Raw genomic sequence first — 13,521 nt, forward strand, 5'->3', positions numbered from 1 at the left:
AAATATAATAGGAGTTTTGTTTTTCCAGTTTCATTTTCAGCAAGCAGCACGCGGTCGATGAAGTATATGAGGGAGAGAGAGAGAGAGAGAGAGAGAGAGAGAGAGAGAGAGAGAGAGAAAGAGAGAGATGCAAATATTGACCTTGGTTTCCTTGGCCTGGCTTTGCATGTGCTTTCACAAGTTTAGCATCAGGTATGCCCAACTGGATGCTGTGTAGTTGGATGGGAAACCTGCTGATATGAGGTTGATGACTAATGTCATTCACAACAAGAAATCCCTCGGTAGAGTGCAAACTGTTCTGAAGCCAGTCCGTAATTTGCATATTATAAAATAATCACAAAGACTAACATAAGGTTTGTTCATAGTCAGGAAAATATAATGTAATTGGCTGTCTAATGAAGTGATTATGTATGTAGTGAGTAGTGACTATATCAAAAGAATAAACTAAATGAAATGCAGATATACATTTTCTATTATTCACATATTATTCACAATTAAAAACATTGTTATTACATTCTTAACAATCACAACACTTTGCAAATAGACCAATGTTTCTCTGTCAACCAGCCATCATGCAGAAGTGTGTTAAAATACGAATTGAATATTAATAATCATTAAACATTTTCTTAATATAATAATGTTCCACATTCAAATTTGAGACCTGTGACTCAAATTCGTTTTAGATAACAAGAGGAAGCATATGATTTGCCCTTTTGACATTCTATTCCATAGAACACGTTGAAGAATGCCTTTAGTGCCAAAACATTTGTTCCATCATTTCCTTTTGTTTTGAATAAATGCAAAATAAAATATTTGGATCCTCTGGACTGGTTGAGTTTTGTTCTGCTAAGATCGTCAACATCAAAGTGCTTAGATGCTTAGACTGGCATAAACACATGGCAGAACATGTCCTTGAATATAGATTCAACAGAATTGCATTATTATATGCATTAATTCCTGATGAAACTGTTTTATGGAAAGGTAAATTAATAGAATAATAATGTACATTTACATAACTAAATGACTGCGACTGTATTACATACAGCCAAACAACCTAGAATTATCTAAATAACAAGACTAATATGTAAAAACCTAGTATATGTCGCCGCTACAATTATATTAGCCCCCACACCACTCCACCAGTGTCCCTTCACATTTACCAACCTCCTATTCCTTTGTATCAAAGCATTCATTTACACAAAAGTATTCTTATTTGTATTCGTCCTCTTGTCATCTAGCTTGCTGTGACAACATCAGGTTTCAGATACTCAAGAAAGCTTTCAGGGAATGTCCTGTGTCCTGGATTCAAAAGGGTCTATAACAATGACCACAGGCAGCACATTTTGCTCATAATTATGGCTGCCATCAAGTATTGATCTGTGCCTGGGGAATAATGGGTGTAATGGTGGCCCAGGATAGAACAATGATTCAATATGTTTAAGTCAGTGATTCTCAACCTTTTCAGGCCGTGACCACCCAAAATAATCATATTTGAACTGGAAGTTGAGGCATTGCACTTAGTTTGACTCGGTTGCACAGATAAATATTGTGAAAACGCAAGGTAGATCAGCTATTTTCAAAATGTTTGCCTCTTTCTTATATAATTTCATATGACAATTTGGCCAATATTTGACCAGTTTTTATAGTATAGTTTGTTGATCTTAAAAGTCTGTAAATTGTCACCCCCTGGGGGTCCTGACCCACAAGTTGAAAACCACTGGGTTAAGGCAGTTAGTTTCCAGAATGCTCAGGCAATGTGACAATATAACAAGGTTAGTATAAGTTATATAGGCTATACTTGTGCCTTGTTCTTGGTAGTGTGCTTTCATCAATGATCCAGGCTTTTGTGGTCTTTGTTTTTGAAGACAACAGGGCTGCAACATTTGGACTACACCCAGCACCTGTGATATGCTATGTTTGTTTTTCAATATTCTGTATGCAAGACAGAAATAACACACACACACATATGATAGTAGACAATGATTTACCTGATAACCCTGATGATCTTTCATTTTGGCTATTATATTTAACATGCCATTTAGGGGGAAACTATCAGTGACAAATTAAGAGTTTCTATATTATGTTCAATCATTTCTATGTCTTAAAGAATGAAACAGTACTTTGTATTATGTTTCTAATATATCTACAATAGAGGATATGCGTGACATCATCATCATACCCGGACATTATGCGGGAACGCCTACTGAGTGGCAAAAACTACTTTCTGCTCTTCTGTTTGGATGCTCATGCATCCAAACAGATGCATGAGCATTAAACGACATTAAACTCACTTTGCAACATGATTTGCCACCCGATTTGCCTTTCACTTCACGCATGCGCATACCTGCTATTAATATTAACCACTTTAAAGGAGTTGTTCACCCCAAAATGTAATTTTTTCTATTGATTAGTCATGCCATGGAGACTTGAGCTAAATAATATTTTTTTGTATTTGTCGCATTCCTCAGACAAAACTGATTATAGTAAATGTACCCTGGATGGGGACCTAAATACAAGGCCCTGGATGGGGACCCAAATGCATGGGCCTGGATGGGGACCTAAATACAAGGCCCTGGATGGGGACCCAAATGCATTTGGGTGAGAATCAATGGGGGTAAATTTACTTGACCCTTGACCCTAAATTTACCCCCATTGATTCTGACCCCTGATTGGGTCCCCATCCAGAAACAATGGGGGTAAATTGACTATAATCATTTATTTTTATTTTTGTCTTAGGAATGCGACGAATACAAAAACATATTATTGAACTCAAGTCTTCATGGCATGACTAATCAATAGAGAAAATGTCATTTTGGGGGTGAACTACTCCTTTAACCCTTGCATCCCTATTTTGGGCATGTCATTATAGGCGAAAATGTTCTAAAGTGTACAAATATTTGTGTTGTGAGCTTGTAGATCTGCTATTTTCAAAAACCTTTAGAAAGAGGGCTCTAAGTGGTAATTTTGTTTTTATTTTGATTCAGAAAAGTGATCTATGGCAACAGAGCTTTTTCAGTTTTTGGAATAGTTAAACCTTGCTGTAATACACTGCCCACTCCTTTTTCTCTACATCATGGGTGTGTCCGTTAGCTAACATATTTGGCCCTCCGTTGGCCCCTGTATTCTCCTGGCCATCCGGCTGATCCTTCCTCAGCGCCAGAGGAGGCTTACAGGTGTGCCAGTTCCACAAAACCTTATTCATATCATCCTGGGCTCGTATACCAAGAAGCTTGTCTTCATCACTTCTCTTCTTGTCTTCGTCCTCATCATCACTGTCATCCCCGTTGGATCCATGGCGGTGGAAACTGCGCATCTCTCCGCTGACGCTCTCAAAGTATTGGTGGATGCAAACCTTGGCGAAGCTCTTGGCGTGCTCTTTGCAGGTCTCGTCGAACAGCTTGCGCTCAATGTCGATGTAGTGTGACCAGTACTTGGTCTTGAGGAAGGCAGCCTGAGTGAAGCATGGTCGAATGGCCCGAATCATGAAGGCCACAAAGGTCATTATGAGCAAGAACATCCACCCACATGCCTGCAACATATAAATGTGCATCCATGCATGAGATGAGGTACAGATTACAGAACATACTGTAGTTTACCATGTAGATTGTAAATCACTTGGAATAAGTGTCTATATACAATAGATGTATGAATGGACATTTTCTTATTCGAATACAGTTTAAAAAGTGAACTCTTAAGTTGATTTCAATGTAATGCAAAGAAAATTACAATATCCCCTCTGATAAAAAGGGCACAGCCTTTCTATGCTAATAAAGTAGGAAGGTTTTACACTCTAAACTCAATCCGTAAGCTAGAGTCAGGTGCGAGAGGCCAGCAATAAAGTCCACAAAAACAAAACAGAAAAAGGCACTGACATAAAAAGCTTGAGGCTCTTTTATGTCAGTGTACCCTTTTATGTCACTTGTACCCTCTTAGAGTAAAATGAACACTGAGGATTGTACTCTGTCTTGTCCTACATGGAAACACAGGACTTGCCGGATTGAGAGCAGTGATGACCACCTACCTGTGATATACACTTGATGTATCTTGTTGCTGCCTCTCGTTCGTCAGCCGGGTCAAATAGGTCCTTGCATGGGATCTTTGCCAGCAGTTTCATCCTCTCCGTCTCTGACATGTCTCTAACAAGACTGGTATTCATAAACTGTTCAAAGTCCAAGTTGATACTGAAAGCACACAAGAAGCTCTTTCCATCCATCAGAGTCACAGATACCCACACTGCAGGTGCTATCAGGGAGCGCTGCGTGATTGAACAGAACATGTAGCGAAGGATTGCTGGGTCCTTCTTCCGTTTCCCCATGGGTCTCTTCCACTCCTCAGCAAGCATTGACACATTATTGTTCAACACAAAACCTAACATAAAGAACCATATAGGTGGAATGATAAGTAGTCCAATCCCATAGTGGTAGTTGTATTCTGGTATACATGGGCAGCTGAACTCAAAGGCGGCATACATTTGTGCACTAGCGAGGGCCATTATACCACAGATGCCATTCATGAAAGACTCCTGGTTGGACTGGAGGAATTGGAACATCATACGAAACTTATCCATCTTGAGCGTTGAGGTCTTTTGTTTTCAAAATGATCAAATCTGAAGAAATGATTGGACAATTATTAGAAATCAATCCATGTAGAAGCAATGGGCCACAATAAACAAGTGTGATCTTGAACCACCGTTGCTATGCCTGTAAAATAAATATCCTAATAAGCAAATATACGTATATTATATTTATAGTAAATGAGATTTAATAGTATTGTTCTGTTATTGCAAATGAAAATTATGGAAAGTAGATGCATTAGAATTATAGTTTGTGTGAACCATAAATGATAGATCTATTCTAAACCACATTTAAAACACATCATTTTAATGATTTGATTGATAATTCCTGGCAAAAACACAGTGCGACCAGTTTTTGATTAAATGGAAAAAATCCCATCTCTTACCCAATGTACTTTAGTCCTTTATCGGTAATCCTGGGTTTCCAGTGTGACAAATTCTGGCAATATACTTTCAAACGTGGGTCAAGACCATAATGAATAATGAACAGTTCTACTACAGACTGTCCCCTTGGATGACTCTGTCCATTCTGGAACTCTCTATAGAGATGTTGAAAGCAGACCACATCATTTGTCCTCATGCCACTCCCTTCACCTGTTCTTCAGTTCTGCTGTGATGTAACAATCACATCTCTTTCCCATATAAATTAACACATATAACTTGCCTTACAGTTTCTGCTCAATTATGTGTTAACATAATTATTAGAACTTTGATTTTCTGAATTATTTAAAGGCATTTGAAACATGACCTGAACAAACACGTTGAGCTGTATCAACACAATATTCTAGACATGCAAAAATGGGTCCCAACCCATTCAAATGACAGTGGCTTTGGCTTATAGACATTTGTTTATTGTATGCGAGAGTTGTTCAGTCAATCTGTTTCAGACAATGCCAACAACAGAATAGTTTCCTCAAAAATGCACTTCAAACTGTAAAATCATGTTCCTTTATCATGTTAAACTATACTTGGCTATCAGCTGTAGCCAACAGAATAAGGCAATCCTAGACACACCAGTTAAAGCACAACTTTGTTTTACAACATGGGTTCATATTTTAGATAGTCATTAGAGAAAAGAAAAGATGAGTGTTTTCATTCACTTCTTTTTATCATTTTAGTGATTTTAACGATGGCTAAATGTGTATTTTTAGACACAATAAGACCATTTTCTCATGGGCAGATGTGACTTATAGGTGCTGGTGTAAATAGTAACAAAGAAATTGCCAGCTTATTGTGTCTAAAAAGACATATCTAGCCACTTGTACTCATGCCCCAAACCACTGAAATCAAAATACTAAAATCGCTAAAACAATAGAAAGAGGTAAATGAAAACATTTTAAGACTCATCTTTTCTTTCCTCTAATTACAATCTAAAATATGAACCCTTGTTGTAAAAACCAAAGTTGTCCTTTAAAATACTGGTAGTATGACTCTGGGAGATGGATACAAACCATGTCTCATACACCATTAGGTGTTTGTTTAGCGCTGTCTGATAAAGTTATTGGCCAGACATCTATGTTTAATAGTATAAATAATACTCCTTATTATTATAATTTATGGTCTATCAAATTCATTCAAATCCTAGGACACACTGACTACTGCAAAGTTAATGGTTCATATCATAAGTTATAACGGTGAACTGTGCAGGACTGCAACAGGAAGTCTGCTCTAACTGTTTTGGGCTATGCATTGCACAAAATGATCACACCATTACACACTAGGGCACAGTAACACAGGAAATAGGTGACGGAAGAGACAACTAAACTGCACCTAATATAGGAAGAGACTAACGAAGCCTAATGCTGTGCACGCTTAGTCTAGTTTCCTCCTCTCTAGCTATTCATTGATGAACAGAAGGTTGTGATATTCTACGATACTGGTAAGTTCTATTGTCACAACTTGATATTATGTGCACGTAATTAATTACTGACAATGCACATAAGGAGGATGCTTTAAAATTATGAAGGAAGTGACTTCTTCCCCTTGTTTTGCATCAACCTCATGCTGTGCCCTAATTAGTCAATATGAACATGCCATCTTTTTTAAACAACTGTTTTATTGTCTTTTGTTCTTATATTTCATGGTAAGCTATTCTTTTAAATCATTACAGACAAAGAGCTGGACCAAACCCTACAAAATGGCATTAGTTTTTGAGATACCCCTCCCCGGGGTAGAACAAAATATGTCACATTGTTTTTTCATATCTTTAGGATGTCCCATTCATGAAATGGATTGTCACAAGTTTAGATTTTACTGCAAAAGTCATGCAATTCATCCATGAAGTGACTCACCACGTCAGAATCTGATGAATGTCATGACTTTTGCAGTAAAACTTCTGAACATCCATTTCACAAAGAGGACATCTTAAAGATACAAAACATTGAACATGTGGAATAAGAGGTGTTACAAATCATTGGTTAAAAAGTTTTAATGATACAGAATCACATCTTAGAAGAGTAACGTGTGGGGTCCACAGGGTTTAAGGACCTAAGTTATTTATTCTTTATTTAAATTACAATTTACTTTTACTTTATTTTCAACTATAAGGCCTATATAAAAGGCTTTTTTGTTGCATTCCTTAGACAACACATTGATTACAATAAATGTACCCCCATTGATTCCGGATGGGGACAAAAATGCATTTCAGTCCCCATCCGGAATCAATGGGGTTAAATTTACTAATCATTTTTGTCTTAGGAATGTGACTAATACAAAAAAATATTATTGAACTCTCCATGGCATGAGTAATCAATAGATACTAGAAGTCATTTTGAGTGAACTACTCCTTTAAAGATATGAAAGAACAATGTCACATTTTGTTCTACCCCGGGGAGAGCTATAGTCAACATTTGGGCTTTTGGTTCCTGCACTAATACTAAAACCACACTATGAGAGTATTATGACAATTTGAATAATGAATATTGAGTATGGCTTTGTTCTGTATGATCAATTCACAGACTGAAGATTCACAAAGATGCAGGATACTCTACTTCGAGTGTTTCTGGTGGCTCTGGGTCTGATCATCTATCCAAGGGAGGACCCCAGGATTGAGGAACTGGATAAGAAAATCACATTAGACACACACGAGCGTGAAGAACGGTTGCTGAGAGAAGGGGAGAGGCTCGACCAGGAAGTGGCATCCATTCATCAGAAAATGACAGAAGTTGAAGAAGAGGGACCTCAGTTTGACCTAGAAGTCTTTCACAAGGAACCAAGTGAGGCTGAAGTTCCCATTGAGCCTGACAATCAAGGTGCTGAAAATGATATGTTTCCATCGGCAGAAGATTTAACTCCCATTAACTACAATCATTCCCAGGAAGACAAACTCTATGATAAGTTACCAACTGAAGGTCATACAGGTATACTTGATCTGCACATGTCACACTCACAAGCAGATGAGGGTATGCCTGAAATAGACCCAAAGCCTCTCCAAAAATGCCTTGAGGACAAACCAAGTGGGCCCTGTGTAAATGGACAATTTAAACTGAATGACGATAGCCCCTCTCCAGACAATAAAGAGACAGCTTCCTCTCGGGGACCAAGTATGTTAGGGCTTGAGATAGGGGAAGTATCTATTTCAGAGCAGGAAGGGCCACAATTACAACTCCTTGCTAAGACAACAGACGAACTCCATGTAGATACACCCAATACTGAGTGGGAAGAGGACTACTTGGGGTACATATGTAACATATTCTCATTTATCTCCATGATCCGTTTCTTCAGAAAACGCCTGGCAAGAAATTCCCAACAGAAAAACAAAGTTGGTAGTTCTAAAGATACTAACGTAAGTGTAAACATATCTGGAGAAGTGCTTGTGCCAGACAGCAAAACTCTACAATATTTTCATGCTACATGCATCAGAACTTTACCCAATAAGAGTTGGACCACAGGTGAATTTTTGAAGGAGTTTGCAAATGATCTATTGCAGGCCATGAGGACCACGAATGACATGAAAGGCATGATGATAGAAGATTTAAAGATGGTTGAGGTGAAGGATATATATAACATCATTGTCCCATTTAAACCATCAAAGCCATATAGTTTTCAGTGCCAGTTTGGGAGCGACCTGAAAAATGACCAACATGAAGACTGTGGTCAAATTAAGATGGTGGAAAATGTTAAGAGCCAAAATGGCTGCCACTGTGAAAAATCAAACATGGGAGATGATGTTCTATGCCTACTCCATTGTGAAAATCAGACAGGCCATGACAAAATAGATGTTTTCAATGGCCCTCTATGCATGAAGAACACCCCTTTCCTCTCAAAAACTCAAGTTACTAAATGGTTTCAAAGTACTATTAGAAAGGCATGGGCACAGATTTCCCATAAGTATGAGTTTGAACTGAACTTTTGCAGCTTAGATGCAACGAGTGCCCTGGTAGTTCGATTCAGATCCGGGAAGAAGCTACGTTTCAACATCAACCCTGTAGTCAAATTTAACACAGATGCTTTTTTCTTCCCTTCTTGCTTCTCAAAAGACTTCCCTGACAGTTGGTGGCCACTCTCCCTAACCATCCTGGAGGATAATTTCTTAGGACATCTCTCCAGAAGTCTACCTCAAAACTCATGTCACATTCAGACTCTTGAAATTGTACTTTTCCTTCACATAAAGCAGAATGCACTGACAGGAAGAAGTGCACTTAAAGATTTTCACTTCAAAACCGCCCTAGTGCATCTGCTTTTGAAAACGGATCCAAAGCAGTGGCATCCAGACTTGATGGACAGTAGACTGCAGGAGTTGTTGGCAGCCATGGGGGAAAGCCTTAGACAGAGACAGCTGCATCATATTCTTATTGGGAACCCATTGGCTCAAAATTACATTGAACTGCCAGCTGCTGTAGTTTATGCAAAGCCAGTGAATCTCTTCCACCCCCTTGTGGTCAATGACGCCCTCTACACAAAAACTGTTAACCATTTCCATGAGATGCTCAAAAACAGCCCGATAGTAATACAGGATTATGTGCCAAGTCAAGCCCACATACACAAGAGCTCCATGGGGTATTGAGCTTTTAGGTTATGTCAGCTCAGAAGTCTTGGGAGCACAAGGCTCTGTAATGACCCATTGTGGAAGCAGCAGTCATTGCTGTTGGCAGTGTTAAAAGTGTTTCAGTGATGCATAAGCCTTTAGGATGCAGTGTTTTCTAAAATTGTGAACATTAAAGTGTTACAACACAAGTTTGCCTGTTGGCTTTATTCACCAGGTTTGTCAGTCTAACAGAAGCCATTTCTCACTGGCTTCTCGAACTGCAGCCCTAGACACAGGAATTAGCGATTCTCCCCTCTGAATTCAGGTCTAAATCTCAATTTAGAATGCTAGAATGAACCCAAGTAACAATTATTTTTTGTTAGTGTACAACTATGCAAATGGAATCAAGAAATGTGTATGCATCCTGTGATGTGTTGTCAGCCTGCCTAAAATGAACTTCAAACGGGAGCAAGCATTAAGTAAGAGTTAGGAATTTTATTGACATAATTTGATAACAATCAAGCAATATTCCATTAACCATTGTAATCAGTCTCCCAGTGATTTAGGAAGTCAGCATAGTTCCCGGGTTCTTCCATCTCAGGCCCAACGCTTTTGAACTGGGGCACATAGTTCCCGGGTTCTTCCATCTCAGGCCCAACGCTTTTGAACTGGGGCACCAAAGCCATCTTGCTACCACCATCGCCAACCTCCCAAGCAGGAGTGGACACCATAGTTTTGAATGCTGTGAAAGAATTAAGACATGTTTTACCGCAAGACTGCATTGAATATGAGAATGTTGCATTAAACAATGTTTTGTATGATTGCGCCATGCCATGAAATCCAAGGGTACCGTAGCATTCTTGCTAAATATGATACATTTACACTAGGCCTACACATGTGTTCATTCAATATGCGCAGACCCATCCAAATAAACTTGAAAAATGGCTGAGCTACAACTTCAAATGCAAAATTTCAATGGGGAATCACAACGTTTCAGTCTTTTTTAAGACCTTCATCAGGCCATCTTATAGCCTGATGAAGGTCTAAAGTGTGGAGTTCTTATTCAGTTTACCGGACCAGTGTTGGTCTCTTCCTCGATGCACCTGTCATTTTTGTAGTTTGTAGTTCGCAAGAGTCTTTAGTTTTAGAGCTTCTAGAGTAGTCATGTTTGGTGAATATTGGATTAAAGTTGTTAAACAGAACTAGTAAACTTACATCTTAGCGCTGGCTGGGCAGAGCTGGAGCAGGACTGGTCAGAACAGCAGGCGCATACAGAGTTTTTGCCATACAACTCCTTCCACCTGAGGAGAGTGAGAGCAACTTAGTACATTTTGGCAGCACATGTACAATCTCATATTAATCAAAAGTGAACTTACGTTCTGGTTTTCAAGTCAAAACTGCATGTCTTTAGACTTTTAGTGGCATCCCTAGTCCCCACATTTATTTCACAATGCAGGTACATAAGCTGCAAGCAAAGGAATACAAATATTGCATTATTGTCTATTAGGAATACAAGTGCTGCATTATAGTCTATTATTTAAAGTCCTCATGTTACAGCATTCAACCATGGCTCAGAATACCTTTGATGGTTTACTTAAATTCTGCTTGAACCTGAAGGCACCAATGCAAAACTTTACTTTTGTCCTTGGACACATAAGGAACTTTGACTGTTCAGTCACCATGCCGTCTCTCATACAACTGAAACAAATGTGAAGAGGAGTCAGGCAAATCTGTTCCTGAAGCACATGTCAATATGGACGTTCCTGAAACAGCAAAGCATTTTGAAATTACCCATGGTTGTCAATCACAGTGTATTTAAGTGTGGAAGCGGGGTCTGGGGTGTCAGTCACAAAGCACTTGTTGATGTAAACCCTGTCCGCTGGCTTTGGAGAAGATAGCTTGGCTTCAAAGCACATTGGCTTTCCCATGGTGAAGCTGTTGACGGGATTCCATGATTCTGAATAAAAACAGGCAGATTAAGATTTTTTTAAGGGGGGTTGGCACCGGTTGTCATGTAGGGCAATTATAGGCCCCACCTTCAAATGAATCAGTCATATTAAAGGATCAATTAAATGTAACATACCATCCATAGCAGTGAGGGATACACCACCGGTATTCGGTGAGTTGAGTGGTCTGAAAACTGGTTCTGGTAGTTTAGGCCTATAGCCAACACGGAAGGAGTGATGGATCCTGCAAAAGTCAAGTGTGGGTTCAAACTCAAACCAACTTTCATGTCAAACCCAGGTCCGCTGTGAAGGGCTCACATTCTGAGCCCGTGAGCACACCTGCTTGCTCAGGGGAGAAATTTAATTTTGATATTCATACAGTACCACTTGGAAACCAGCAGTGTTACCACATGGTCCAAATGTATTCATAGAAAAACAGTGAGACCAAATACCACTACAGCTGTACAAGTCATATTTAATGTTCAGCTAAATCACCATACCGTCTTGCCTTTCAGTGAGTCAATACAAATTTAGCATAATTTCACACATGGCCTACTGCTGATATAAGAATTTACCTGTGATAGCGGCACTGTATAGGGACATCAAAGGGAACTTCCCTCACAATTCCATTTGTAGACTCTGGTTCGTATTTGAGGACATTGGAGAAGAGAAACTCGTCTTCAGCGCTCTGGAATTTGACAATAGTCCAGACATCACACCACTATACATCTTTTGCAACCAAATGAACTCCCTCCATGTAGTGCATTGTAAACTCAACAAGTTAATACTTGAGGGTCTTGCCAAGTAAATGAGAAAGTCCTGTTCACTCAGTAATGATTAACCTTAACACCTAAGGTGCCTGACAGTCGTCTTCTACTCCCCCCTCCAACTAACCTCTGTGTGGAAACCACACTCTGACTCCAGCAAGTAGAGGAGGTAGTAGTGATCTGCAGTTGCTTGATTGACAAGACAGACGCCCAGTTTCAGGTACTTGTACGCGTCGAAGGTAGAGAACAGAGACTTCTTGGCCCTGACATACATTCTATCAATGTGACACAGAACCTCAATCTCTGGGGGTCGGGTTGTTGGAGCAGATGTAGGAGGAGCAGTCACAAGCAGCATTTCCTTGGCTGCAGCTGGCAGCATGCGGGTCCCCGACTCAGGCTTGAAGAGGGGTTTGAGGTCCTTGGAGGCCGGGACACGCACAAACTTCGGAAGCAACGGGCCTGCAGGGCTGTCATGATCACAAAACTTTGATTTAAGCATCACAAATATTGCAATTGACAGGTGTTTTTGACATTGAACAGGAAATTTTAAATTTCTGTTTTACTCTTAGTAAACAAAAATAGCAGTTTAGCTATGACAAATAACTTCCAATAAAGAAACGACTAACATTTAAACAGAAATAGCCTCTCAAACACGTTATGAGCTTGTAGATCTTTCCTCCATTTAAATGTTCAACATGGGAAACAATTGTAATGATTATGCAAAAATAATGATCATCTCAAATAATTGCAATTAGAAAATTAATTGTGACAAGCCTACATGAATTCAGGTCTTGGCGATAGCTCAGGTGTAATCGGCAATGGCTCAGGTGTACTCGGCAACAATGGCATCAGCTGCATGACTTGCGGAGTCTGAGATTGTCGATAAGTCTTCTTATGGTCAGGCACCAAACTTCTGGCATGAGACGCAGGCCTTCTCATTTTGTGTGCCAACTTAGGCCTCCCTTCTTCTGCCAGGACCCGCTCCAGCTGCCCCCATTCCAGCTCAGCATCCTGAACAACAGGACTGTTGTCACGTAAACTTTTAAATTTGACGCTGCTAAGCCCGGAGACATACAACAGAGAGAAGAGGAAGACCACGCGCACCACCATTGTGAATAAACCACACAGCTGCCCCAACAAGCTGTGAACGATAAGGGATTGTTTGTTTCCTCTGGACTCTTTATAGTGTGGCTTGTTAATTACCACAGCTGAGTCCAAAATTAAGGAGAACCAATGAGAGGTAAGCAACAATAAGCACCATGGGAAATT

General features: G+C 39.6%; 2 protein-coding genes across 2 annotated transcripts; one reads left to right on the plus strand and one right to left on the minus strand.

Moving 5' to 3' along the window:
• Window positions 1-3,028: 3,028 nt before the first annotated feature.
• On the minus strand, window positions 3,029-4,567 carry LOC308281278 (calcium homeostasis modulator 1-like; the record flags this gene model as incomplete). The annotated part of the gene is made up of 2 exons (XM_080721420.1): window positions 3,029-3,529; window positions 4,022-4,567. The coding sequence occupies 2 exons, from the start codon at window positions 4,565-4,567 to the stop codon at window positions 3,029-3,031; spliced, it is 1,047 nt and encodes a 348-aa protein (XP_080577546.1).
• Window positions 4,568-8,730: 4,163 nt separating this feature from the next.
• On the plus strand, window positions 8,731-9,578 carry LOC308282257 (inositol 1,4,5-trisphosphate receptor-interacting protein-like; the record flags this gene model as incomplete). The annotated part of the gene is made up of 1 exon (XM_080722603.1): window positions 8,731-9,578. The coding sequence occupies exon 1, from the start codon at window positions 8,814-8,816 to the stop codon at window positions 9,576-9,578; it is 765 nt and encodes a 254-aa protein (XP_080578729.1). The 5' UTR covers window positions 8,731-8,813.
• Window positions 9,579-13,521: the final 3,943 nt, after the last annotated feature.

Source organism: Nannobrachium achirus (genome assembly GCF_963921795.1).
Source record: "Nannobrachium achirus genome assembly, chromosome: 3".
Classification (NCBI taxonomy): Eukaryota; Metazoa; Chordata; class Actinopteri; order Myctophiformes; family Myctophidae; genus Nannobrachium; species Nannobrachium achirus.